The following is a 20,817-nucleotide window of genomic DNA, read 5'->3' on the forward strand; positions in this document are numbered from 1 at the left end:
GCAGAAATAGACACACACAGCCAGGTACTGGAGGCTTACGCCTATAATCCTAGCAACTCAGGAGGCTGAGATTTGAGGATCACAGTTCGAAGCAAGCTGGGGCAGAAAAGTATGTGAGATGCTTATCTGCAACAAACTACAAAAACACCAGAAGTGGAGCTGTGGCTCAAGTGGTAGGGTGCTAGCCTTGAGCTCAGGGGCAATGCCCAAGCCCTAAATTCAAGCCCCAGGACCAGCACACACACACACAAAAACAAATAGACACACAGACATTCAGAGGCTTAAAACCAGCTTTTGGAACCTGAAAAGCTGGTGATTTCTCTTGAAAGTCATAGATTGGACTGAAATGCTACCAAACTTTCAAGGCCAGCTCTAAATTTGTGATGGTAGTGTGGGACAGAACAGGGTGGGCCAAGGTGTTGGCTGGGCAGGGGCTGGGGGGAAGGAGAGCAGTCAAGAGGACAAAATAACTGAGAAAATTCAGACTCACATTCTTTCCTGCCAGCTGACCCCAAACCTTGGGAAGCAGAGGCCACTGAAATGACAAGGACCCACCCAGAGAAGAGAATAAGAGAAAGAAAGTTTCTACACTGAGGTAGTCAGTAGTGAAAGTGAGTGTGAGAGCCAGCCCACAAAGGACACCTTACTGAAGAGTAATGGTTGTCATAAGCAGGCCCTCTGCACCTGTCCCTGTGCAGTCAGACTGGCCTGATACCTCCAGAGATGTAAGGCAGTGAACCACAGCATATGGCACACAACCCACTTATTACATGGGGCAGGTTACAGAAATACCTGTCCCCAAATTGTCTGGATTAAGGAGTCAGCAAACCCTGACAAGTGGGCCAAATTCAGCCTGAGGCTTTCCATGGCCTATGGGCTGAGAATGGGTTTTCATGCTTTCTGGGGCTTATAAAATAAACAACACTAGCAATAAACAAAACTATGCTGCAGGGATTACATGTGGTCCACAAAATATAAAAAACAATGACTCTGGCCCTTTGCAGAAAACTGTCAATCCCTGGCATACATGATGGAGAAAATTCCCCCAATCTTTAGGGAGAATCCTCACAACATGCCTGAAAAGGGAAAGCAGATTAGGTTCAGGAAAAAGGGGAATCAAAAGAACTAGAAATACTGCTCATATGGTTAGCATAGCACTTAAGTTGCCTTGCTTATGTCCACAGAATAGTGAGGTATATATGAGCTATGGAAGTAGGCCCAAGAAAGTCACATTAAGGAACACTGGAAGAGAGATGGCATATAGCGTCCAGCATTAATTAGGAAACCTTGCTACTCTCTGAGAAGATGGAGAGGAAGTTTGAGCCCAGGGATTGAGAAAAGATCAAGCCAAGTGAAATTTCTTGAACATAGTTCATGAGTACTTAACCATGGGAAGACTTCCCAAAATGGATTAGGAAGGGAAGGTTATAGTAGATTCTAAAAATGTTAATATTGGTTTGCCCTACTTTAAATAAACAACTACAAAAGTTCTCATTTAAAAAAGTAGAGACATTAAGGGACAATGACAACAGGCGTCTTGATTTTTTAAAAGAAGTTCCCAGAAGATTCCAACTTTCCAGAAGCTTCCCAACTAAGAATAAAGTTTGATCTATAAAAATCCATTCTTTATACAGTTTTTAGGGAAAAACTTCATTATACAAAGTAGGGCACGCATACTGAATGGGAGGGGGGAACTGAAGTTTTTAAACTGAAATAAAGTTTATCTTTGGATTCATGAACTAAAGAACTTAGCACATTTTGGTAAAGCACATTTGGTGTATATATATATATATGTATATATATATATACACGCGCACACACACACGCATACACATATATGTTCATTGTTATACCTGGGAAATTCATGAGTCACAAAAATAGAAGCCAGCTGTGGGTTTTTTTTTTTAATAACTGCAATACTCTAATTGACAAAACACTCAGCCCAGAAGTAGGAGACTTGGAACTGGGACTGGGTCCTGCAGCAGACTGTAGGTAAAGCCACTACACCTTTCTGGGCCTTAAGTTTCCTCATCGATGCAATGAGAGAAGTTAGTCCCTTTCACTTCTAACATTCTGTGGCTACAGATAAATATAGAAATAAGATAAATACAACAATCTAGAAGTAGGAAATATTTCCCCCCAAAGTAATCCTTGGAGTCAGTAGAAAAAAGTAGCAATGAAATATAATAAAAAGAATAAAATTTTAACTACTAGCCAGAGTAAATATATCTCATTTAAAAATGAATGGTAAAGTTTGAAATTTACAGTTCATTAGGAGACATGGAAACACACATATTGATACTTTTCACCATCTTACACACGTGGAGGAAGGAATGGGTTTGGGGGTGACAGTACACTGAGTGCAATGCCATATTTGCATGCATAACATTTTATAAAATCAGACATTTAAAAAAAGCTCAAGACCACGTAGGAATAAATTTCTATAAAGCTTGGCATTACAAAGAGGCTAAGAAGAGTTAACTGGGTGTTCTGGTTTTATTTTTAAGGATTCATTGCTTCCAAATTCTACCTTTTAATCTTAAAATCCAAGACACTTCTTCCAGAGGTTTCCTAGACACAGGCCATGGTATTTAAGGTATTTCAGGGTGGGTAATTCCAATCAAGCCTAATACCTTTCCCTTTCCTCTACTTCTGAGCTATAAAATATTAGGGATTGGAGGTGTGTTTCAGGTGGTAGAGTGCCAGCCAATGAACAAAAGCAAGTGTCAGATAGTGAGTTCGAGTCCCAGTGGTCTCAGACAAAAAACCAATTAGGGCAGATGTGCTGGTTATGTCAAATCAAAGGTTTTGTAGCTTGAACAAGGAACTGATTTATTCCAATAATTTTTTGTACCTGTCCTGGGGCTTGAACTCAGGGTCTTGGCGTTGTCCCTGGGCTTCTTTGCTCAAGGCTAGCACTCTACCACTTGAGCCATAGCTCCACTTCTGAATTATTGGTGGCTAATTAAAGGTTCTTACAGACTTTGAATTGTAAATCCTCAGATCTCGGCTCCTGAATGGCTAGGATTACAAGAGTGAGCCACCTGGGGCTTGAACTCTGGGCTTGGGCACTGTCTCTAAGCTCTTCAGCTCAGGTTTTCTGGTGGTTAATTGAAGATAAGAGTCTCATGGACTTTCCTGCTGGCTTCAGAGATTCTCAGATCTCAGCCTCCTGAGTAGCTAGGGTTACAGGCGAGAGCCACCAGCACCCGGCTTCCAATAACTTTTTTAATACCAGACAAATGAGTGCCTGAACAAGGTGATGGTGTCCATCTTTTGGACAGAGATTGACTAATTACTGTAACGACAGACAAAACAATGAGAAAGGTTCAGGTTGCTTAGCTTGTTGTGGTTATAAGTGATTCAAGGGCTTGAAGAACTAACATCACTGGATCTCTCCCTCTCTCTCTTTCCCACTCCCTCTTTATGCAGGGATGCTGCTGTTGCTGGTCCTGACACACTTTAAGAATCACTAATCTAGATTTGGGACTTTACTAGAATGTATAGAGTTCCTTCCCCTACCCCACCACTCATGTAAAATTCTTTTGGCAGTACTTATTAAAGTGCCTCAAATAGGAATTCATAACTATTGACTACTATAGAGCACAGAAATATGTTTCAAAGTATTCAAGGACTTTGCTTATTTCATATCACTGTTTAAATCATTCTACTCCATTTTCCCTTTGGCAAAGGCACTTCTTTGTACCTCGTTCCCACTCTCTTGTCTTTTTAGATCCTTAATATCTTTGTCACTTCTAGCTGAAAAACATGCAAAAGCTTTGGAGGAGCTAGGGTTGTGGTGTAGACATGGTTTCATGCTCACCAAGTTGCAGTAATGGTGTAGAATGGAAAAAAAACTGGTGTGGGGGCGGCTGTAGAGACTGAGGCCTGCAGATTCCATAATGTTGTTCCAATAAGTTTAGTAATCACTGGATGACTGATATGGAGAAGACAGTTTCATCTTTCACAAACAGGACATTTTTTCACAAACGCTTTAAATCTTTGCATTCTTTTACTCAAATTGTAATTAATTGTGTTTATGGAACCATGTTAATGTACAGTATGAAGGATAGAGGCTTTCTCAGTGGCTTTCTAGTAGCCCATCCTGAGAGTTCATTGGTAGTAACCATACTGACTAGCACTGAATATTTGGATAATTTGACCATCATCTAGGAACTACTAGATTTCCAGAAGATAAAGATATTTTCACTACTCTGCAGGGAGCTGTCAGAGAACCTGGCCTTTCCATCGTGCAAAATAGACTTCTACAACTAGCTGATGCCTAACATTCTGCAAGCAGCACTTCATTCCTTTGGCTTAAGGCTTTCCCCCTGTTAAAACACAAGCAACCCTCAAGAGAGGTAGCATTAAGCCTCATAATCTCAAAGTAAATGAATTTATCCTTTTCCTGAGAGCATGTTTTTCTTAGAGAGGAGGACAAGAAAGTAGGAGGCACTGAAGAGAGTTGGTGCTGGGACATAAGGCCTGGGGAGCATAGAGTAGAAAGAGACAGGATTTCAGGTTAGACTTCCACCTCTCATTGCTTAGCTGCAGGCTATCCTTGGGAGGGGTTTGACACCACTGAAACAAGTATGGAGCAGGTTACTTAGAAATCAACTGCTTTCTAATAATACTGAAGATTCTTTAATGCATAGGTGTACAAAGGCTTCTTGCAATGAATGGAAAAATAGCAGTAAAACATTTGGTGATAGGGAGTTATCTCCCCCAAATCAGAAGAACCACACTTGGATGAAGAGAAATTTAGGATACTTTACAGAGTTCAAATCACAGGGCCAGGACGAGGCTAAGGCACTTGCAGGGCCCTGAGAGCAGGCGCCTCCTTACATTTTTGTGCCCTTGTAGGCACCTTGGTAGCCTCACCCTAGTCCTGGCCCTGGTAAATCATATTAAAGTGAAAGCTCACCATTGGCAAACATGGAAGGCTGAACAAGTGAGAAACAGAGAATTGAGCTTGAACTTGTCCTTTTCCTGACTAGTTCAGGGACGAGGAAGTGGGCAGGTGCTTGGGCAGATATGCGCAGAGATAGGTTCACAGAGATCTGTGTCAGGTCTATGTCACTGAGCTTGTTAAAGTGGGGTGTCAGGCAAAATGCTTGTTGGAAGAGCCTTAAAGACTCTCATAGTCATTAGTCACATGATCAGATTGGTTGATCAAACTGTGATCACTAAGCTAATGTGATCTAGCTGACTGCCTGTGACCTTGCCTTCTTCATGTGGTTGAGATATTGACCACAGATGGAGTTCATGGGTGTTGGGAACAAGCCAGGATCAAGTGAGAGTTCCAGGAAGGCAAAGTTGTAGAGGGAAAGCAGAAGAGACTCCAATCAAGTCAGCCTTGGTACTGACACTAACTTGCGTAATACCACCAAGTACAAAGCCTCTTCTCCTGACTAGATTGAAGCCAGCCTAGCTGCTATTGGTTGGAACTGGAGGACAACAAAGGGACAGGAAGGTCTTGAAGTGGAAGCTGACCTCCTGGGGTCAAGCTCATTCTCTCCAACCTCTTGTACATTCTACCTTTGAAGATTAGTCTCATTATTATTTGTACTAGTCATAGTGGTGGCAGGAGCTACTCTGAAAGCTTTCCTGAGCAGGGCCTGTTGCTCTTCTCCAGATTCGGTAGACATAGGTGGTTCAGAAGTGCCTGGGTAGGGGAGAGAGCTGGGGTTATGCTAATCTAGGGTAGTAAAGAGGTTGAGTGTCAGGAGTAGGAAAGGTGCTTGGTGCTATGTTAATCAATGCCTGGTAGTTTTTGAGTTTGGGATTGTTTGTTTGGGACTAGGTCTACTTGTTGCAAAATATTCAATTAATATTTCCAGTCTTAGGTGTTATCTCTAACTGTACAGTCTGTGCCCCAAATCTTCTGCCATGGAGACAGTACTGGACATTTGAGAGGCACAGAGATATTGCAGAAGATATTCTAAAACTTCCAGGCAAGAGAGAGAAAGGAAGGAGTGACATTTTCCAAAAAGAAATGTACTCTTTACCTGACTGATGGAACAGCAAATCACTTTTATAAAAAAAAAAACCCACCCTCCAGGCAAATAGAGTTTCATAGAGGAAAGCAAGAATGCAGGTGATGGAAAAACATCAAGGTATCTGGGCATTTGGCTTTAAAGCTTCCAGAAAAATCAGCAAAAGTACCAAGTCTTAGACAATATAAATTCCATACCGGCCTACTTGAAAGTTCAGCTATTAATAATGGTTCCCAAGGAACAGGCCCTGGCAGCCCTTCACTTTTGTGAAGCAAAAAAGCACAAGCTCCTTCATTTTCCTACATTGAACAATGTTTCATCTTTTGGAACTCTTGAGTCCAGGGAAGATCAGCATGACATTCATATACAAATGAAAGCCAGGAATGAGTCTTATTTTACTTCTGGCAGCCCCCCTTCCCCTCCCCTCTCTAAAACTTGGTTAAGACCTTCAAACCAAATAGTTCAAATACTTGCAAAAGCAGCTGCTATTTCCCTAGATATTTATTAAGTGGCTTCTTTCTAAATGAAAGTGCTGATTGCCAGGCAGTTGGTAAATTTGGTCTATTTCTTATTGGTCTAGAATTCAGAACCAGACCAATCAAGGACCTAGGCCTAAGGCTTCTATGTGAGAGGCCAAGTTTCAGTACTGATTATGGTTTTTCATTTGTTTTATTTAGATAGAGTATGGGCAGTTGAACTAAGAGCTTGCTTCTCTTTGGTGGGGAATGTGATCTCCCAAAAAAGAGACCTGCTTGTCATTGAAAGTCTTATTGTGTCTCTCCCCGCTCCCCACAGGAAGTTGACCAATCTTTTGGGTCAAGTGAAGTAGGCTACAATTTTGTTTAATTTTCCTTTTTACCTCCTGGGACTAGTATAATACCTTCCCAACACTGGTTTTCTTTGTTCAATGCTTCATCTGTCTTGCTCCCAACTCTCCCCTCCACACAAAACAGGCATATGGAAATCAGATGAACCATTGTTCTTGCTCAGCTTAGAAAATTGACAAGAGTGCCTGTTAGGGTTGGAGGGGAAGGAATCACAATGATTGTTTTAGAGCTCTTTCAGCATTCCATTTCTCCAAGTTCATATATTCTCCCCCAACATGGTTTACTGAAAGTTGGTCAAATAGCAGCACATAAATGGCAAAAAAGTAGCCCTTTTTGTGTTAAGGGCTATTGCAATTTGTAAGGCTGCTTTTTAGATTTGGGTAGATCTTTTTAGTTTATAGGTTCTTGATTTTTGGAATAGTCAGGCGAGTTCCTTTAAACAAAATCTTACCAAAGATGTTCTGAATTGAATATGTGGAGTAAGATGCACTTACTTTCTATCCTCATTGAGCCTTTGATGATGCTGGTCCTTCACCTACGTACCTCCTGTAATGAATGCTATATGCAAACGAAATGAATTCTTGGAGTGCAGCATGAGCTGGGCACAGGTCCTGGCTATCCACGATGACAGACACTTGAAGGACTTCAAGGAGCATTGGCGAGTTATGTTGGCTAGATCAGAGTGCACAAATTCCTGGTTCATTTGTTGGCTGAACTTGGTTCAGCCAAAGCCACCCAGTCTGACTCTTTTCTAGCTAATGGTAGGGGTGGGGGAATTTGAAAGTTTATTGAGACTCATCACCCTGATCTCCGCATAGACAATCAAACTGAAAAAGGCATGAAGTTTCAGGACACACTCACATTCATATTTTGCACCACAAAAAGCCATCCAAGCAACATCATGCCAAAATAAGAGCACACCTGTGAAACTCTTACTAGAAGAGAACCACACTGTGGTTGAGGAGGCTTAGGTATTTTTCTATGACCCCACACAAGAGAGTGGATAATTGGCAATGATGTCTTCTGCCCCCTGTCCCTGTTGGACAGGCCCCAGTCTGCTCCCCCATAGTGCCCTTCAGTGACAGGAGTCAATGGACAGAGCAGCCAGGACATTGACTGAAAAGGTGGAAAACACTCCCTCACGTCAGGATTTCATCTTAGTTCAAAGCACTGGGTGAGAATAAGGTACTCCCAGGTCAGTCATGACTAGAGTTTAAGAGTGAAAATGCAGACTATCTGAAGCCTTTTCAAGTGCCTGATCTCTGCTCTAGTTAATTGGCCTCTCTGCCATCCAGAGTGTGAGCAAATGTAAAAGAAATGTAGGTTCTTTTGTTATGGTTCCTTTCTAAAATCATTTCTCTTCCCCCTTCTCTACTCCAAGCCCAGTAAACCCTGCTCCTTGAAGCTGGGACTTATGTACTGGGGTTGTCGGTGGTTTCATAGTCTTTTGAAAATTGAGCGATGATTCGTCGAGCCAGTGGGTTAGTGGTTTTCAACAGCTCAGCAGCTGAGGGGCGGGATCTGGGAGTTGCTTTACTTCCCTTCTTCTGGAGCAAGGCCTTGAAATCATCATTTCTGCCAGCATCTAGGCTGGTGCTGCTGCTTGGTCCTGAGGCAATGGTAGAAGACTCACTGATGGGAGAATCGGCTGTGTTTTTCACTGGCGAGTGGGAGCTTGGCCTGCTGCCTGTAAAGCCCTCTCCCGGCTCCTTCCAGCCAAGCAGCTTTCTTTTGGACCTAAATAAGAGATGATCTGGTCTGAATAAATCCTGGGAACAAACATTTAGCAATGCTTTGCACAACTCCTGGTCTAGGGGTATGCTTGAAAACATGCACATGATAGCCTTGCAAGCACAGTGTTGATCAGCTTTCTCTTACCACTAGGTCCCCAGTTTCCTCATAGTATTACTTCCTGCCTTTCAATGCCCACAGCTGGAGTCATTTGACTAGTGCCTGCAGGGTGAGTCCTACCAAGCTTCTGGGACCAGGACAAATGTATGGAGTTGAAGCCAAAGACTTAGATTAGGGGCTAATCCTGTTCTGAACTGCTGTTCCAGCTCCAATAACTGGGCTCTTAGATCAAGGTTCCTTGTCATTGAGCCCCTACCTTGTATCTCTGTGCCCCATCTGCTCCTCCTTTGCCTAAGTCCAAGTCCCTGATTTGAATTGCTGCCCAGTGTCCCACATTACTTCTAGAGATTTTTGTGCTACAAGGAATTCTGTAAAGGGTTAAATTCCTCTGACTGCAGACAGAGCTGTGTGAGAGCAGATGGAGCCACAATAGGCCAAGCAGTTGCTAGGAGACAAGGGGCCTCTCTCAGCACCTGGTCCTCCCTCTTCTCCCCTCCTCCACTTTACCCGAAGACATCAGTGAATTTGAGATGTGAGGCCCTGGACAGGGCTCACATACATGGATATTTGGACTCCAGTTGCAATTATAATGGCTGCTCAGAGATAGCAGTTTTTCTTTAAGTAGAAACAGGAAATGCACTTGCAATTAGAATCAAGGAACAAAAAACAGTCCAGACCTGTGTATCACAGTAAACAAATCTTCAGTTGTGCGTGAAGCCACAAACACGTCATCCTCCTCCTCCGCAATCCATTCAGCTGTTTTATCACTGATTAAACTTTTCTCTTCATTGCTTAGTTCCACAGCACTCCCTAGGCACAAGAATCAGGAGTGACTTTGACCACAATAGATAAGGCAAAGCACATCCATCCTCATGTTAGTTCATTTGCCATTTAAAGCATCTCTGGAAGGGTAGCAGGGAGGGGATTTTTAATGTCTCCATCTTGAAAAGAGAAGCATGATGTTCTGAAGGTTAATGATTTTCCCTCAGTGGTGTGTGTGTGTGTGTGTGTGTGTGTGTGTGTGTGTGTGTGTGTGAGAGAGAGAGAGAGAGAGAGAGAGAGAGAGAGAGAGAGAGAGAGAGAAAGTCTGGTCAGAGTCCTTATTCTCACCAACAGGTGGTGTGAGCATGTGCTTGTTTTTTGTTTATTTGTTTTGTTTTTGTTGCCAGTCCTGGGGCGTGGACTTAGGGCCTGAGTACTGTCCCTGGCTTCTTTTTCCTCAAGGCTAGCACTCTACCTCTTGAGCCACAGCGCCACTTCCGGCTTTTTCCTATATATGTGGTGCTGAGGAATCGAACCCAGGGCTTTATGTATATGAGGCGAGCACTTTACCACTAGGTCATATTCCCAGATCCTGTGCTTTTTTTTATTTGTATGTTTGCTTGATTTTGGAGATGGATCCAGGTCCTTACCCCTGCTAGAAAGCTCTCTCACTGAGCTGCACTCCAGTCTCCTCTTCTTTTATTTAAAATATACCATTTTAAAAAAAATCACAGGACCAAGTGCCGGTGGCGCACACCTGTAATTCTACCTACTTAGGAGGCTGAGAGCTGAGGATTTCAGTTTGAAGACAGCCCAGGCAGGGCTCCAATTAACCTCCAATTAACTTCCAAAAAGCAAGAAGTGAAGCTATGGCTCAAGGGGTAGAGCACTAGTCTTAAGCACGGAAGTGTAGGGACAGCACCCAGGCCCTGAGTTCAAGCCCCAGGATGGGCACAAAATAAAAATCACAAAGCTAAGGGTGGGTATCAATAGAAGAGGGTCAACAAGAATGAATACGGTACAAGTAGTTTATTTGCAAATAAGAACATAGAACAATGAAACCTGTTGAAATTTATTTAAGAAGGCTGGTGAGGTACGATAAGGGAGAATGAAGGGAGATAAGGGAGAGGTGGTGAAGGTGATGTATACATGAATAGAAATGTTGCAGCAAATCTCCCTTTGTACAGCTAAATGCTAATACAAATGTTTAATTATAAAAAATAAAATGCCTGAGATAACAAAAAATATTGGTGAGCTGAGAGCAATCTAAAGTGATGACTCTCACCCAGCAGGTGGGCGAGGGACTTTTCTGAATCTCAGAGAGAGCCTATGGAGTCTTAGAAAAGAATATTCTAAAATAACTTGTGGCTTTGATGTATTTGTTTTAGTTATAGTGATTAACTTATACTGAGTCCAGGTGAGCTTAAAGAAGGTCAGGAACTATCAGAAGAAGATGGCTCACATCTACAATCCCTTCTGCTCAGACGCAGACAGAAATGGGAAGAATTATGACTCAGGATCACCCTGAGCAAAGAATCAAAGAACCCTTAACTCAATAAGATGGGGGTTGTGGGTACACCTGTGATCCTATCTGTATTATGCTTGAGGCCCTAGGTAGGAGAATCACTGGTTGAAGTCTGTCCTCAGGCAAAAATGACTAAAATCTAAAGGGCTAGGGATGTGATGCAAGCAGTAGAGAACCTACCTAGCATGAGCATAACCCATGGTTCAAACTGCAGTACCACCAACCAACAAACCAATAAACAAAAGAATAGATGTCATAGGATTTTGATGTTCAACGTAAAGAGTTCAAAAAGGATGAGAAACATGGATGAGTCTTGAGAACATTAAGTAAAATAAGCCAGTCACACCAAAGAACGACAACTACTGTCAGAGTCCACTTGTCTGAGGTACACAGAGTTATCAAACTCACAAATTCCAAACTACAATAGTAGCTAGCATCCAGGAAGAGGAGGAAAGGTATAACAAAGGGATATGGAATTTGAGTTTTGCAAGATGAAATTAGTGATTGCATATAAACAGGAATGAACTGCATGCTTAAAGTTGTTACATATATTTTATAATTAAAACATCACAAAAAGGAGAAAAGTGAAGCACGAGTGGCTCATGCCTTTAATCCTAGCTATTCAGGTGGTTGAGATCTGAGGATCAAGATTCCAAGCAGTGCAGGCAGGAAAGTCTGTGAGAATCTTTATGTACAATTAACCACCAAATAAAACTGTTAGAGCAGTGACTCAAGTGGTAGAGTGACAGCGTTGATCATCAAAAGCTAAGACAGTATTTAGGCTCTGTGCTAAAGTCTCAGTAGCAGTATAGAAAAAGACAGTAGCCTAGTCTTATGGGTTCAGGAAGAACCCAGCCAAACAAGTGAGCTCCCTTTCCTTTTGGAAGGCTCCTGGAAAAGATGGATGCTTTCCAGTCTGCCGTGGCACTGGAACATGTTCTGGGAGAGTACTGAGTCCCAGGCATGAAACTGACTTTAGTGCAGCTAAAGTGGTGAGGAGGTGTCATAGAGTTGGGGATATATACTAGTTTAAGTAGATAGGGTCCTGAAGTTCTAGGATACTAAGGTCTAGCTTTATTTAATCACCTAGCACTTGAGCCAAGACTTGGCATTAGACATCTGGGTGTCCCATGTAAATCCTGATCCCAAGGGCAATAAGGGTGATCTGTGGTTCCTGTTCAGAGGAATTCACATCCTCAAAAATGCCCCTACTTTTTTGGCCATGGATGAGGATGACCATTCTGTAATAACTGCTACTGTCTCTGGCATTCCACTCACATCCTCATTCCTGCGATTACAAGAAAAAGGTGGCAACATTGCTCCATTTGTAAAGAAATAGAAAGACTTGTTAAAAATTATACTAAGTGGGGCTGAGAATATGGCCTCTTGTAGAGTACTTGCCTAGTGTACATGAAGCCCTGGATTCGATTCCTTAGCACCACATATATAGAAAAAGCCAGAAGTGGTGCTGTAGCTCAAGTGGTAGAGTGCTAGCCTTGAGCAAAAAGAAGCCAGGGGCAGTGCTCAGGCCCTGAGTTCAAGCCCCAGGACTGGCAAAAAAAAATCATACTAAGCGAGCCAGACCCAAAGAAACAATTACCAATGGTTTCCCTCACTGGTAATAATTAGTAAAAGTCTAGGATAGTCCTAGCAGATCACAAAGCAGCTATGGAAATAAGTGGTTTATCATTGTTGCTCTTATTTTCAATGTACTATGTGAAATTATGCCTTCTTTTCTTTTGTTTTTCTTCCTTATGGTTTTACCCCTGATGTCACTCTAATGATTTTGGTAACCTGGGTATGGTATATACATTTATCGGAACTAGAGAAGGTAAGGGGAATATCAAAATGGAGAGACAAAGGGTAAAAGGCGAACCAATGCAACAGCAATACTTACAAGACAATATGCTGTAAACAAACTGTACAACTGGGGTGTGTGGAGAGAATTGAGGAGGGGGAAGGTGGGAGAAAAATGAGGGAGGAAGTAACAAGTTTGACAAGAAGTGTTCTAACTGCCTTACATATGAAACCATAGCCCCTCTGTACACCACTTTGATAATAAATAGATTACAAAAAGAAAAAGGTGGCAGCCAGTTTACTAACCTGGAGGGTGTGCCTCCTGCCCCCTGTCAGCCTGAAGAGCTGAAGTCATCCTTTTACCAGGAGATGGAGGATCACTGTGAGTCGGGGGACGCTTGCCATCTTCCTCCAGGGTGATGATGGGGCTTAGAGGCAGCCTTGTTTCTGCCACATTGGCCTCTAGCTGAGCTCCAGGGGAGGTGAGAGGCAGATACAGCACACTGGGCTTTTTTGGTACCGGAGGTGGAATCTTGCTGGTCTTTTTCTCAGCTTCTTCCTGGCTCTGGAGGCTAATTCTTTGAGGCAATGCTCTCCCTTTGGGGCTCTCATCCTCCATACTTGCCCGGGGAGGCGGTTGTGTTCCTGAGAAGAAAGCACCAGAGGAACTGGCAAAAACTGTGAAAGCAAGAGAGGAGGTGACAGTTGACTGCCCTGGGCTTCGTCCATCAGGGAAGCTGGAGGACTTTGGTTTCCTCAACACTGTGTAGCTGTCTTGAGATAGTGGTCTCACGTGTTGAATAGAGCTCTTAGGAGTCATAGCTGAAGTAGGTGAAGTTAGTGGGTATTCTTCAGGGACTGGCGGTGGCTTGTGGATCAAGCTTGGAGGCCTTCGGGCCAGAGGGGGCTTCTCGGCTACAGGAGGTTTCACTTTTCTCTCAGGCACAGTGAAGACTTCTTCTGTTCCAGGTTCCTCTGGATAGTCTGGGTTCTCAGCGTCATCTTCTGGCTCAGATTTGCTGACTGATCTCAGGCGTATGGAACGAAGGTCAGACTGAGTAACCATCGGCATGATTGGCTGGTTGGGGCTAGTTTTCTGGGCCAATTTGGCTCCAAAATTGGTATCAGAATGATGGCGGCTCACCTTGGTTTTGCTGCAAATGGAGATACTCATCCCGGATAGATCCAGGTTGGTGTGAGAGCTCAGTGGTAGGTCAAATGACAGGCGTGACTTGGACATTTTCTCCATTGGTGATGTTGGAGGCAGTGATGACTTTCTCTCGGGTACCACTGGACGTACTCGAACACTGCCACTTGGAGGGGGTAAGTGGCCCAAGGTCAAGGACATGGAGACTGTGGGTGTAGGTGTCTCTGATTGACTGGAATATCCACTGGAGGGTGACATCAGTCCTGTGGGCCTTCCTGGGGAGGATACCTCCCTAGCCTCCACCTCAATGGAGAGTTGAGAAGGTGTTGTGGCTCTGGAGGTGGAAGGTGAAGCAAGAGACTCAGAGCTGCCCTGAACTTGAGTGCACTCGATGACTGTGGTGCCAGTAGCAGTGCTAGAGCTGGACAAGGATTGATAGGTGTCACTGGACTTCCAGTCAGTAACATACCAGTGGTGGGAGAAATGAGTACCTTCTGGATCTTTGAGAGTTGGCACCGTTGGGTGACCCTGAGCATCTGGGTGGGGTGAGTGATGATGTCCTTGGTGTTCTATGGACAGGCAAAGGCTTCTGGGCCTCTGCTCCTTGGGCAATGCTGATCCAGTTTCTGGCAAGAGGATGGGCTCATCTTTGACCAGAGAGACACTGCGCATTGGTGGGCAAGGCTTCTTTTTGGCCTTCTTGAGTGAGATGCTTTTGGACCTCTGCCTTCTGTGCCGGGCCTCTTGCTCGGCATTAAGAGACATAATGTTATCAGCACTGTTACTACCTTCAGAGCTTGTATTGGCATATGGCAGGGCACAAGCCTCACTGGCCTTGTGCTCTTCATCATAGCTCCCTGCTGTGGTACCTGAGTCTGTGGGCACAGACAGCGATCGCTCCCGGAATCTGTTGGCTCCACCTGGGCCCGTGTCTAGCTTTAAAGTACCACTGGTCAGAAGGCCAATCTTGGGAGGTCTTCCTGGTGCTTGTCTTCGTTGAGTAGGATGTTCTGAGTATTTGGTTACCCCACTGCATCCTGCCAGGTTATCACGACTGACAAAGAGAGTAGCAGCCTCCTTAGGAACCAGAGGTGGGAGGGTATTCATCCAAGAATTCCCCAAGGACTGAGCTTTTCCATTTTCACTGACTTGGTTACTCTGGCCGGTGGCATTTGGAGTCATATAGGTGAAAGCATCTCCCTTCCAGGAAGGGGAGAATGTTGATTCTGTGGGTCCATTGCAAGAACTGGGGACACTATATACCATCCCCATGCCCTCCATGCTGGGAGGGTCTGGCTCTCCACGTGCCTGGTGGGGGTCCCCAGACTCACTGGAAGGATTTCTCAGTCCTGATGAGGTCAGATTTGGAAATCGAGCTTCTTGCCCAATGGCAACTCTTCCATGAATACCTGGTGGAGCTGAGTGGCTGGGCCTGGCATCTGAGGTGGCAGAGAGGGCCACACTGTCTGTAGGGATGTTGCTGTGACCTGGAGGAGGAGGGAAAACACAGAGCATTAGTGGAGAAGCAGCATGTAATCCTCCCCCATCAGCTGTTTTGAGACAGGAACAGTTATTTTTTTGTAAAGAAGCATTTGCCAATAGATTTGTCAGATTTCCTTGGTTCTTCCTTCTCACAGATGAGGATTCTAGGAGACTTGGTCTTTTGCCCACTACTACACAATGAATCACAGGTGCCCTTGGATTGGCCAGATGGCTGCCAAAGTCTTTTCAGTTTTGATTTTTTTCAGAGTACAAGTGTTATGTGGGACTACCTTGGATTTCTGCCCCCCATCCCCCGTCCTTTTTACCTCAGGCTCTTTGAACCATCATAGACATTAGCATACATCAATTCTGAGGTGACAAATTGATTAGGACTTGCAACCCTAAAAGTAAACCTGGAGTGCATCATAATGGAATACTAAGTGCCCAGCTAAGATTCTGGCATCTGTTACTCTTTACCTTCAAAACATACCTACCAATGTGATGACACCATTCAGATGATCCCAATCTCAAGAAGTTTTCTGATATACACAGGACTGTTATATCACCATTATTATTACTGATATCTATGATTATTATCACCGTGACGATAATTTAGACCAACAGCCACCATTGATAGAACAGCAACTACATCTCAGGCACAGAATCCACAACAGTTTGAATCTTCACCAAGATTCTCCTGGGTCAGTATCATTATTCTCACAGCTTGTAGAAGGAGAATCTGGGGCTTACAGACCGTATAACCTGATCAAGGCCTTATAAAGAGACCAGGGCTCACACCTATTTTTCTCTAGTTTGAGTATTTCCTTTCTTTCAGTGATGGGGATAGAATCTAGGCCCTCAAACACGCTAGGCAAATATGTTTTACCACTGAGTCACATCTATCCCCATCCCTGATCTATGCTTTTTGGATAGCAGTGGTCTGTTAACACGGTAGTTTTAGTCAAGGTCCCCTCCCTTATCTATGTGCATAAATTTGGCATGCGTGCTTATATGACCTTTACAATGGAAAACAATCATGTGATGACTTTATCAGTCTACTCTCCATATTTAGTTGCTGACCTTGACCTTAGTTGTCCTTCATCACACTGGCTTTCTCAGGACATTCAAAGCCCCATTCCTCTGAATTATTCTTGTTCCCCATCCCCACAATATGACTAAGTGGCAGAACTAGTTGGAAAAGTTGAAGGGAAGGGTCTGGGGAGGGGGTCAGCCACGTTGGGGTCACCTTGTTCTCGCTGGGAAAAGTTAGAGATTCCAATAATGGTCCGCCTCCGCCTCAGGGTGGACTTGGGGTTCACGGCTGTCTCTGTGTTAAACAATGAGTGTCGCAAACTTGCATGTTTATCAAACTGCTGCCCTGTAGCCAAAATAAAGACACTTAGGTGCATCCTGGTTTCTATTTAAAGTATACTAGAAACTGGCCTTAAGTACAGACAAGGGGTGATGGCAGTAGCGTAAGCATGAATAGCATCAATGTGAGTGGCACTTCTTCCCCATCCCTCCCAATTAGGTGATAGGCACACATGCTGGGTTTCAGAGGTACACCCAGGTCACTTATAAGTTTTTAACCCTGGCTTCATATTGAAATGAACAGAAAGCATTGAAACCCCTATATATCTGGACTCCACTCCAGAAGACTGAACTCTATGGGAGTAGGGCCTAGGTAGCAGCATTTTCTTTTTGCCAGTCTTGGGGCTTGAATTCAGGGCCTGAGCACTGTCCCTGGCTTCTTTTTGCTGAAGGATAGCACTCTGCCACTTGAACCACAGCACCACTTCTGGCCTTTTCTACATGTGTGGTGCTGAGGAATCGAACCCAGGGCTTCATGTATACGAGGCAAGCACTCTACCACTAGGCCATATTCCCAGCCCTAGGTAATAGCATTTTCTAAGAGTCTTCAGGTGATTACTCAGTTGTAAAGCCAGAAGAGACAACCATAAACACAGAGTAATAGGATGAGACTAGATTTACTTGCATGTGATCTTTCCTTTATTCTTATTTTTGCATTGCTGGGGATGGAACATAGGGTCTTGCTCTAGCCAGTCCTCTACAACTAAGCCGCACCATCAACCCTTGTTTTTCAGAGACAAGATCTCAATATATAGCCCAGGCTGGCCTCAAATTTGTGATTCTCTTGCATCAGCCTCCCAAGGGCTGAGATTGCAGGCTACTATGTCCAGTTTGGTTGTAATCTTTTCTCAGAGAAAAATCTTTATAGGGGCCAGAGGAAGCTTGGAGTCTTCAAGAAGCTGTCCCACTGATTCCCCACAAAACACTTGGTCACATTCTACCAAAACTGGCTGCTTCATCGTGTGTGAGCCCTATCTCTCTTAAAGTATGGGTCGGCCTTTGGCTCCTGAGAACTTGCTGGGACAGTGACAAGGTGAAATGGGATGTAGAGCCAGCCAAGTGTGTGTCTTTCCCAATCAGCAGCTGGCTAGACAGACCCTTTCCTTCCAGCTGCACTGTAGCATGCCTCACTCCAGTAGTTAGCTCTTTGGATAAAACTCAGGAACTGCCTCATTGAGAGTAAGAGATGTTTAGGAAAAGAACACCCCACATCGTTTTGCAAGTCTCTCTTCTCTTATCATCATCTTCTTCTTGGCATACCTCCTTAGGCTATGGGTTCTACTTCATTGCCTATCTTCTCATTTTTCTAGATGAATAATTAGCAATAGATAACCCCATATTTGGGTAGCATCATCATATATGGCCAGAGCTGTTCTCCCTTACATTAGTCAACTTCTTCCAGCTTTGCAAAGCCAGTGCTGGCTTGCAGGCTCCCTTTGGGTCTCTTTGGGTTAATAAAGTTTGGATTTCATCAAGTCCCTCCCTGTCTCCTTCTCATGGTCTGGGAACTATTTCTTATCTTTTTTCCTCGAGGCTGGTGCTCAACCACTTAAGCCACAGCCAGACTTCCAGCTTTCTTATAATTAATTGGAGATATGAGTCTTAGAGACTTTCCTGCCAGGTTGGCTTTGAACCTTGCTCCTCAGATCTCAGCCTCCAAGTAACTAGGGTTACAGGCATGAGGATTGGCTTATGCAAGATCTCTTTAATATTTGTTTTATAGAGAATGGCATGGGGGGCAAAAATAAATATAACATAGTATGCCACTTGCCCCCAGAGCCATAGCCAGCTGGGTTATATACATTGCCTCCATATTCTCAAGGTTATCCTTTACCATATCTGGTATTTTTGGCCATCATCTCTTTCTCTCTGTTTCTACTAGTTCCCCTTTTTGTATGTGAAAAACTTGCCAAACAAGTTGAAGAGGCCCACCTCCTTGGAAGATTTAGTATCTAATGAAGGAACAAACTAAAGAAAATCCATGAATTTTGTTTCCATATAAGCTTCTAAGGGCATTCAAGTTCCTAACATTGTGGAACATTCTTTTCCAAAGGAGTGAAGGAAGAGAAGCCAGAGCCCCCTCTTTTGCATGCCTTCATTCCCTGATAAGTGACAGTGCAGGGTGAGCTGACAGCAAAGAGAATGGCCCTCCTTCCCCACCAGCCAGTGTAAGAACATTGGGAGGATGGATTGTGGTGGCACAGAGAGAAGCAAATACGTGATGCTAAGTAACTCTACCAGAGATGTTGATGGGCACAAGATCAGACTGAGTGGAGCAGGGCTGAGGCCACCACTTCCCTTGCAGGATTGGCAGAGAGAAGGGGCCATTCCAGGCAGTTTGCTTGTTGGCTGGAGAAGGGCTCAGGGAGGCCTCCAGGGCCCTCACACCCTGGATAGTGGTCTCATCCTTGCTCAGCTGCCGATTTGTAGTCTGTTGGGAGAGAGGGTGATGTTTGAAAGGGTGTGCTTCTGATGTGATAAGTGCTCTCACATGATGACTGCTTAGGCAATGGTTGGAGGCTTGATCTGGGAGGCAGGAAAGAGGGCCAGGTTGCCTGGCCCGGCACCTGCTGTGAAGAGCTCATTCTGGCAGAGCTACAGTTTAGCTCTGGTGGTGAACAGAGGTCAGCAGCAGCTCCAGGTGGGAACGTAAGCATTTCAAGGTTCCCTATCAGTGGGTGCACGCTGGCTCTCCCAGGCAGGGGAAGAGGCAACTCACCATCAATACAAACTCCAGACGCCGGGCAGACTGGGGCCTTGGGCTGGGAGTGAGCTCAGGGACCTCATCAGAAGAGCGGAAGGTCTGCCCCAGAAGTCTGGCCTTGGAGTACTGTTCCTCATATTCTTCTGAAAAATAGCACAGTGGAGACACACTCTAGGGGGCCATGGCCGAGTGCTAGGCTGAGGAGGACTTTTCATAAAGCCAGGGTTCCTGCACTAGCTTCTAGGCCTGACTCATATTGCTTCACTGGGCTATTTTCCTGGTGTCTGAACCACTTGGATTTGGAAGTGAAAAAGTCCCGCTTCCCAAACAATAAGCCAGACAAAAAAAGAAAATGAATAAATTCAAGCCATGTTGCTTTGGGGACCAAGCCCTCATCTCTACGGCCTGCCACATAAGTGCTCTACACAGATGCATAAGATGTTGATTTTTCTTTTCTTTTGCTACAAGGTCTTCTCTTTGAAGCTCTGTAGCTCTTCAGATTTCTTGCAACCCTACCAAGGAATTGATCTGTGTGAAAGAAAGAATTTGTACTAGGATATTGTTTGGAGAATTGTCTTTGAAACCAAGAACTTAAAAAAAATAAGACAGACTTTTTCTTTTAAATTTTATGACAGAGATCTCACTACGTAGTCCAGGCTGGACTTGAAGTTGTGATATCTTTCCTTAACCTCTTAAGTGCTGAGATTATTGGCATGCACCAGCAAGCCCAGCTGGAAGAACTCTTGAGTTTTTGTAGGCATGGTCCACTGTAGGTGGGGTCAGGCCTAAGAAGGAGAGGGAAGATAGTTGCAGAAGAAGGTGAAGATCAGAGGCATCATCAAAGAGTAAGAGGGATGCATAAGATTTGAATGGGGTTGACTGAAGTGATGGTTTAGATAAGAAGAAAATGTAAGAAAGAACATTCATGGCTGTATGTGCTTTGAAACAGATGTTTAGAATCATAGAGACTTGGGCTTGTTCTCAGAAGTCTCCAGTTTAACATCCTGCTGGGTACTTAGAGCCCATTTAAGATGTTTACCAGCCTTAGTGCATACAACTGAAGGAAAGGAGGCGATTCCCCCTTCCAAAGATGCTCACTGTCTCTATGGACAGTTGGGGCTGTCAGACATGTCAGAGAAGTTTGTTCTGGAGGCAGAATCTTTCTCCCTCTGGGTGCCTACACAATAACCTTAACTTCGCCTCTGGCAGCAGCACAGAACATACTGACTCTATGTGTGGTGGCACTTTGTTATCTGAACACAAGGCTCTTGGTGTTCCTTGACCTCTTTCTTCTCTAAGATTATCCCTACCCAGGCAGGGAAGTGGGGGTTATGATGATTGGAAGCCCAGTTGGG

The 20,817-nt window shown here is 44.2% G+C and overlaps 1 protein-coding gene across 7 annotated transcripts in view; it reads right to left on the reverse strand.

Moving 5' to 3' along the window:
- Positions 1 to 3,900: 3,900 nt before the first annotated feature.
- The window catches only part of Nhsl2 (NHS like 2), a 272,880-nt gene continuing 255,963 nt past the window's right edge, over positions 3,901 to 20,817 (reverse strand). For 4 of the 7 annotated variants that reach the window (XM_048335808.1, XM_048335809.1, XM_048335810.1 and 1 more), the window contains 6 exons: positions 19,478 to 19,605; positions 18,997 to 19,189; positions 16,634 to 16,765; positions 13,065 to 15,392; positions 9,352 to 9,484; positions 3,901 to 8,560 (listed from right to left, as the gene is read on the reverse strand). In XM_048335808.1, the coding sequence (XP_048191765.1) occupies positions 8,236 to 8,560; positions 9,352 to 9,484; positions 13,065 to 15,392; positions 16,634 to 16,765; positions 18,997 to 19,189; positions 19,478 to 19,605 (3,239 nt within the window). In that variant the 3' untranslated portion in view covers positions 3,901 to 8,235. The remainder of the gene's footprint in view (positions 8,561 to 9,351; positions 9,485 to 13,064; positions 15,393 to 16,633; positions 16,766 to 18,996; positions 19,190 to 19,477; positions 19,606 to 20,817) is intronic. The other 3 variants (XM_048335814.1, XM_048335813.1, XM_048335812.1) reach the window with 2 other exon arrangements.

This window comes from Perognathus longimembris, chromosome 28 (assembly GCF_023159225.1).
Source record: "Perognathus longimembris pacificus isolate PPM17 chromosome 28, ASM2315922v1, whole genome shotgun sequence".
NCBI lineage: Eukaryota > Metazoa > Chordata > Mammalia > Rodentia > Heteromyidae > Perognathus > Perognathus longimembris.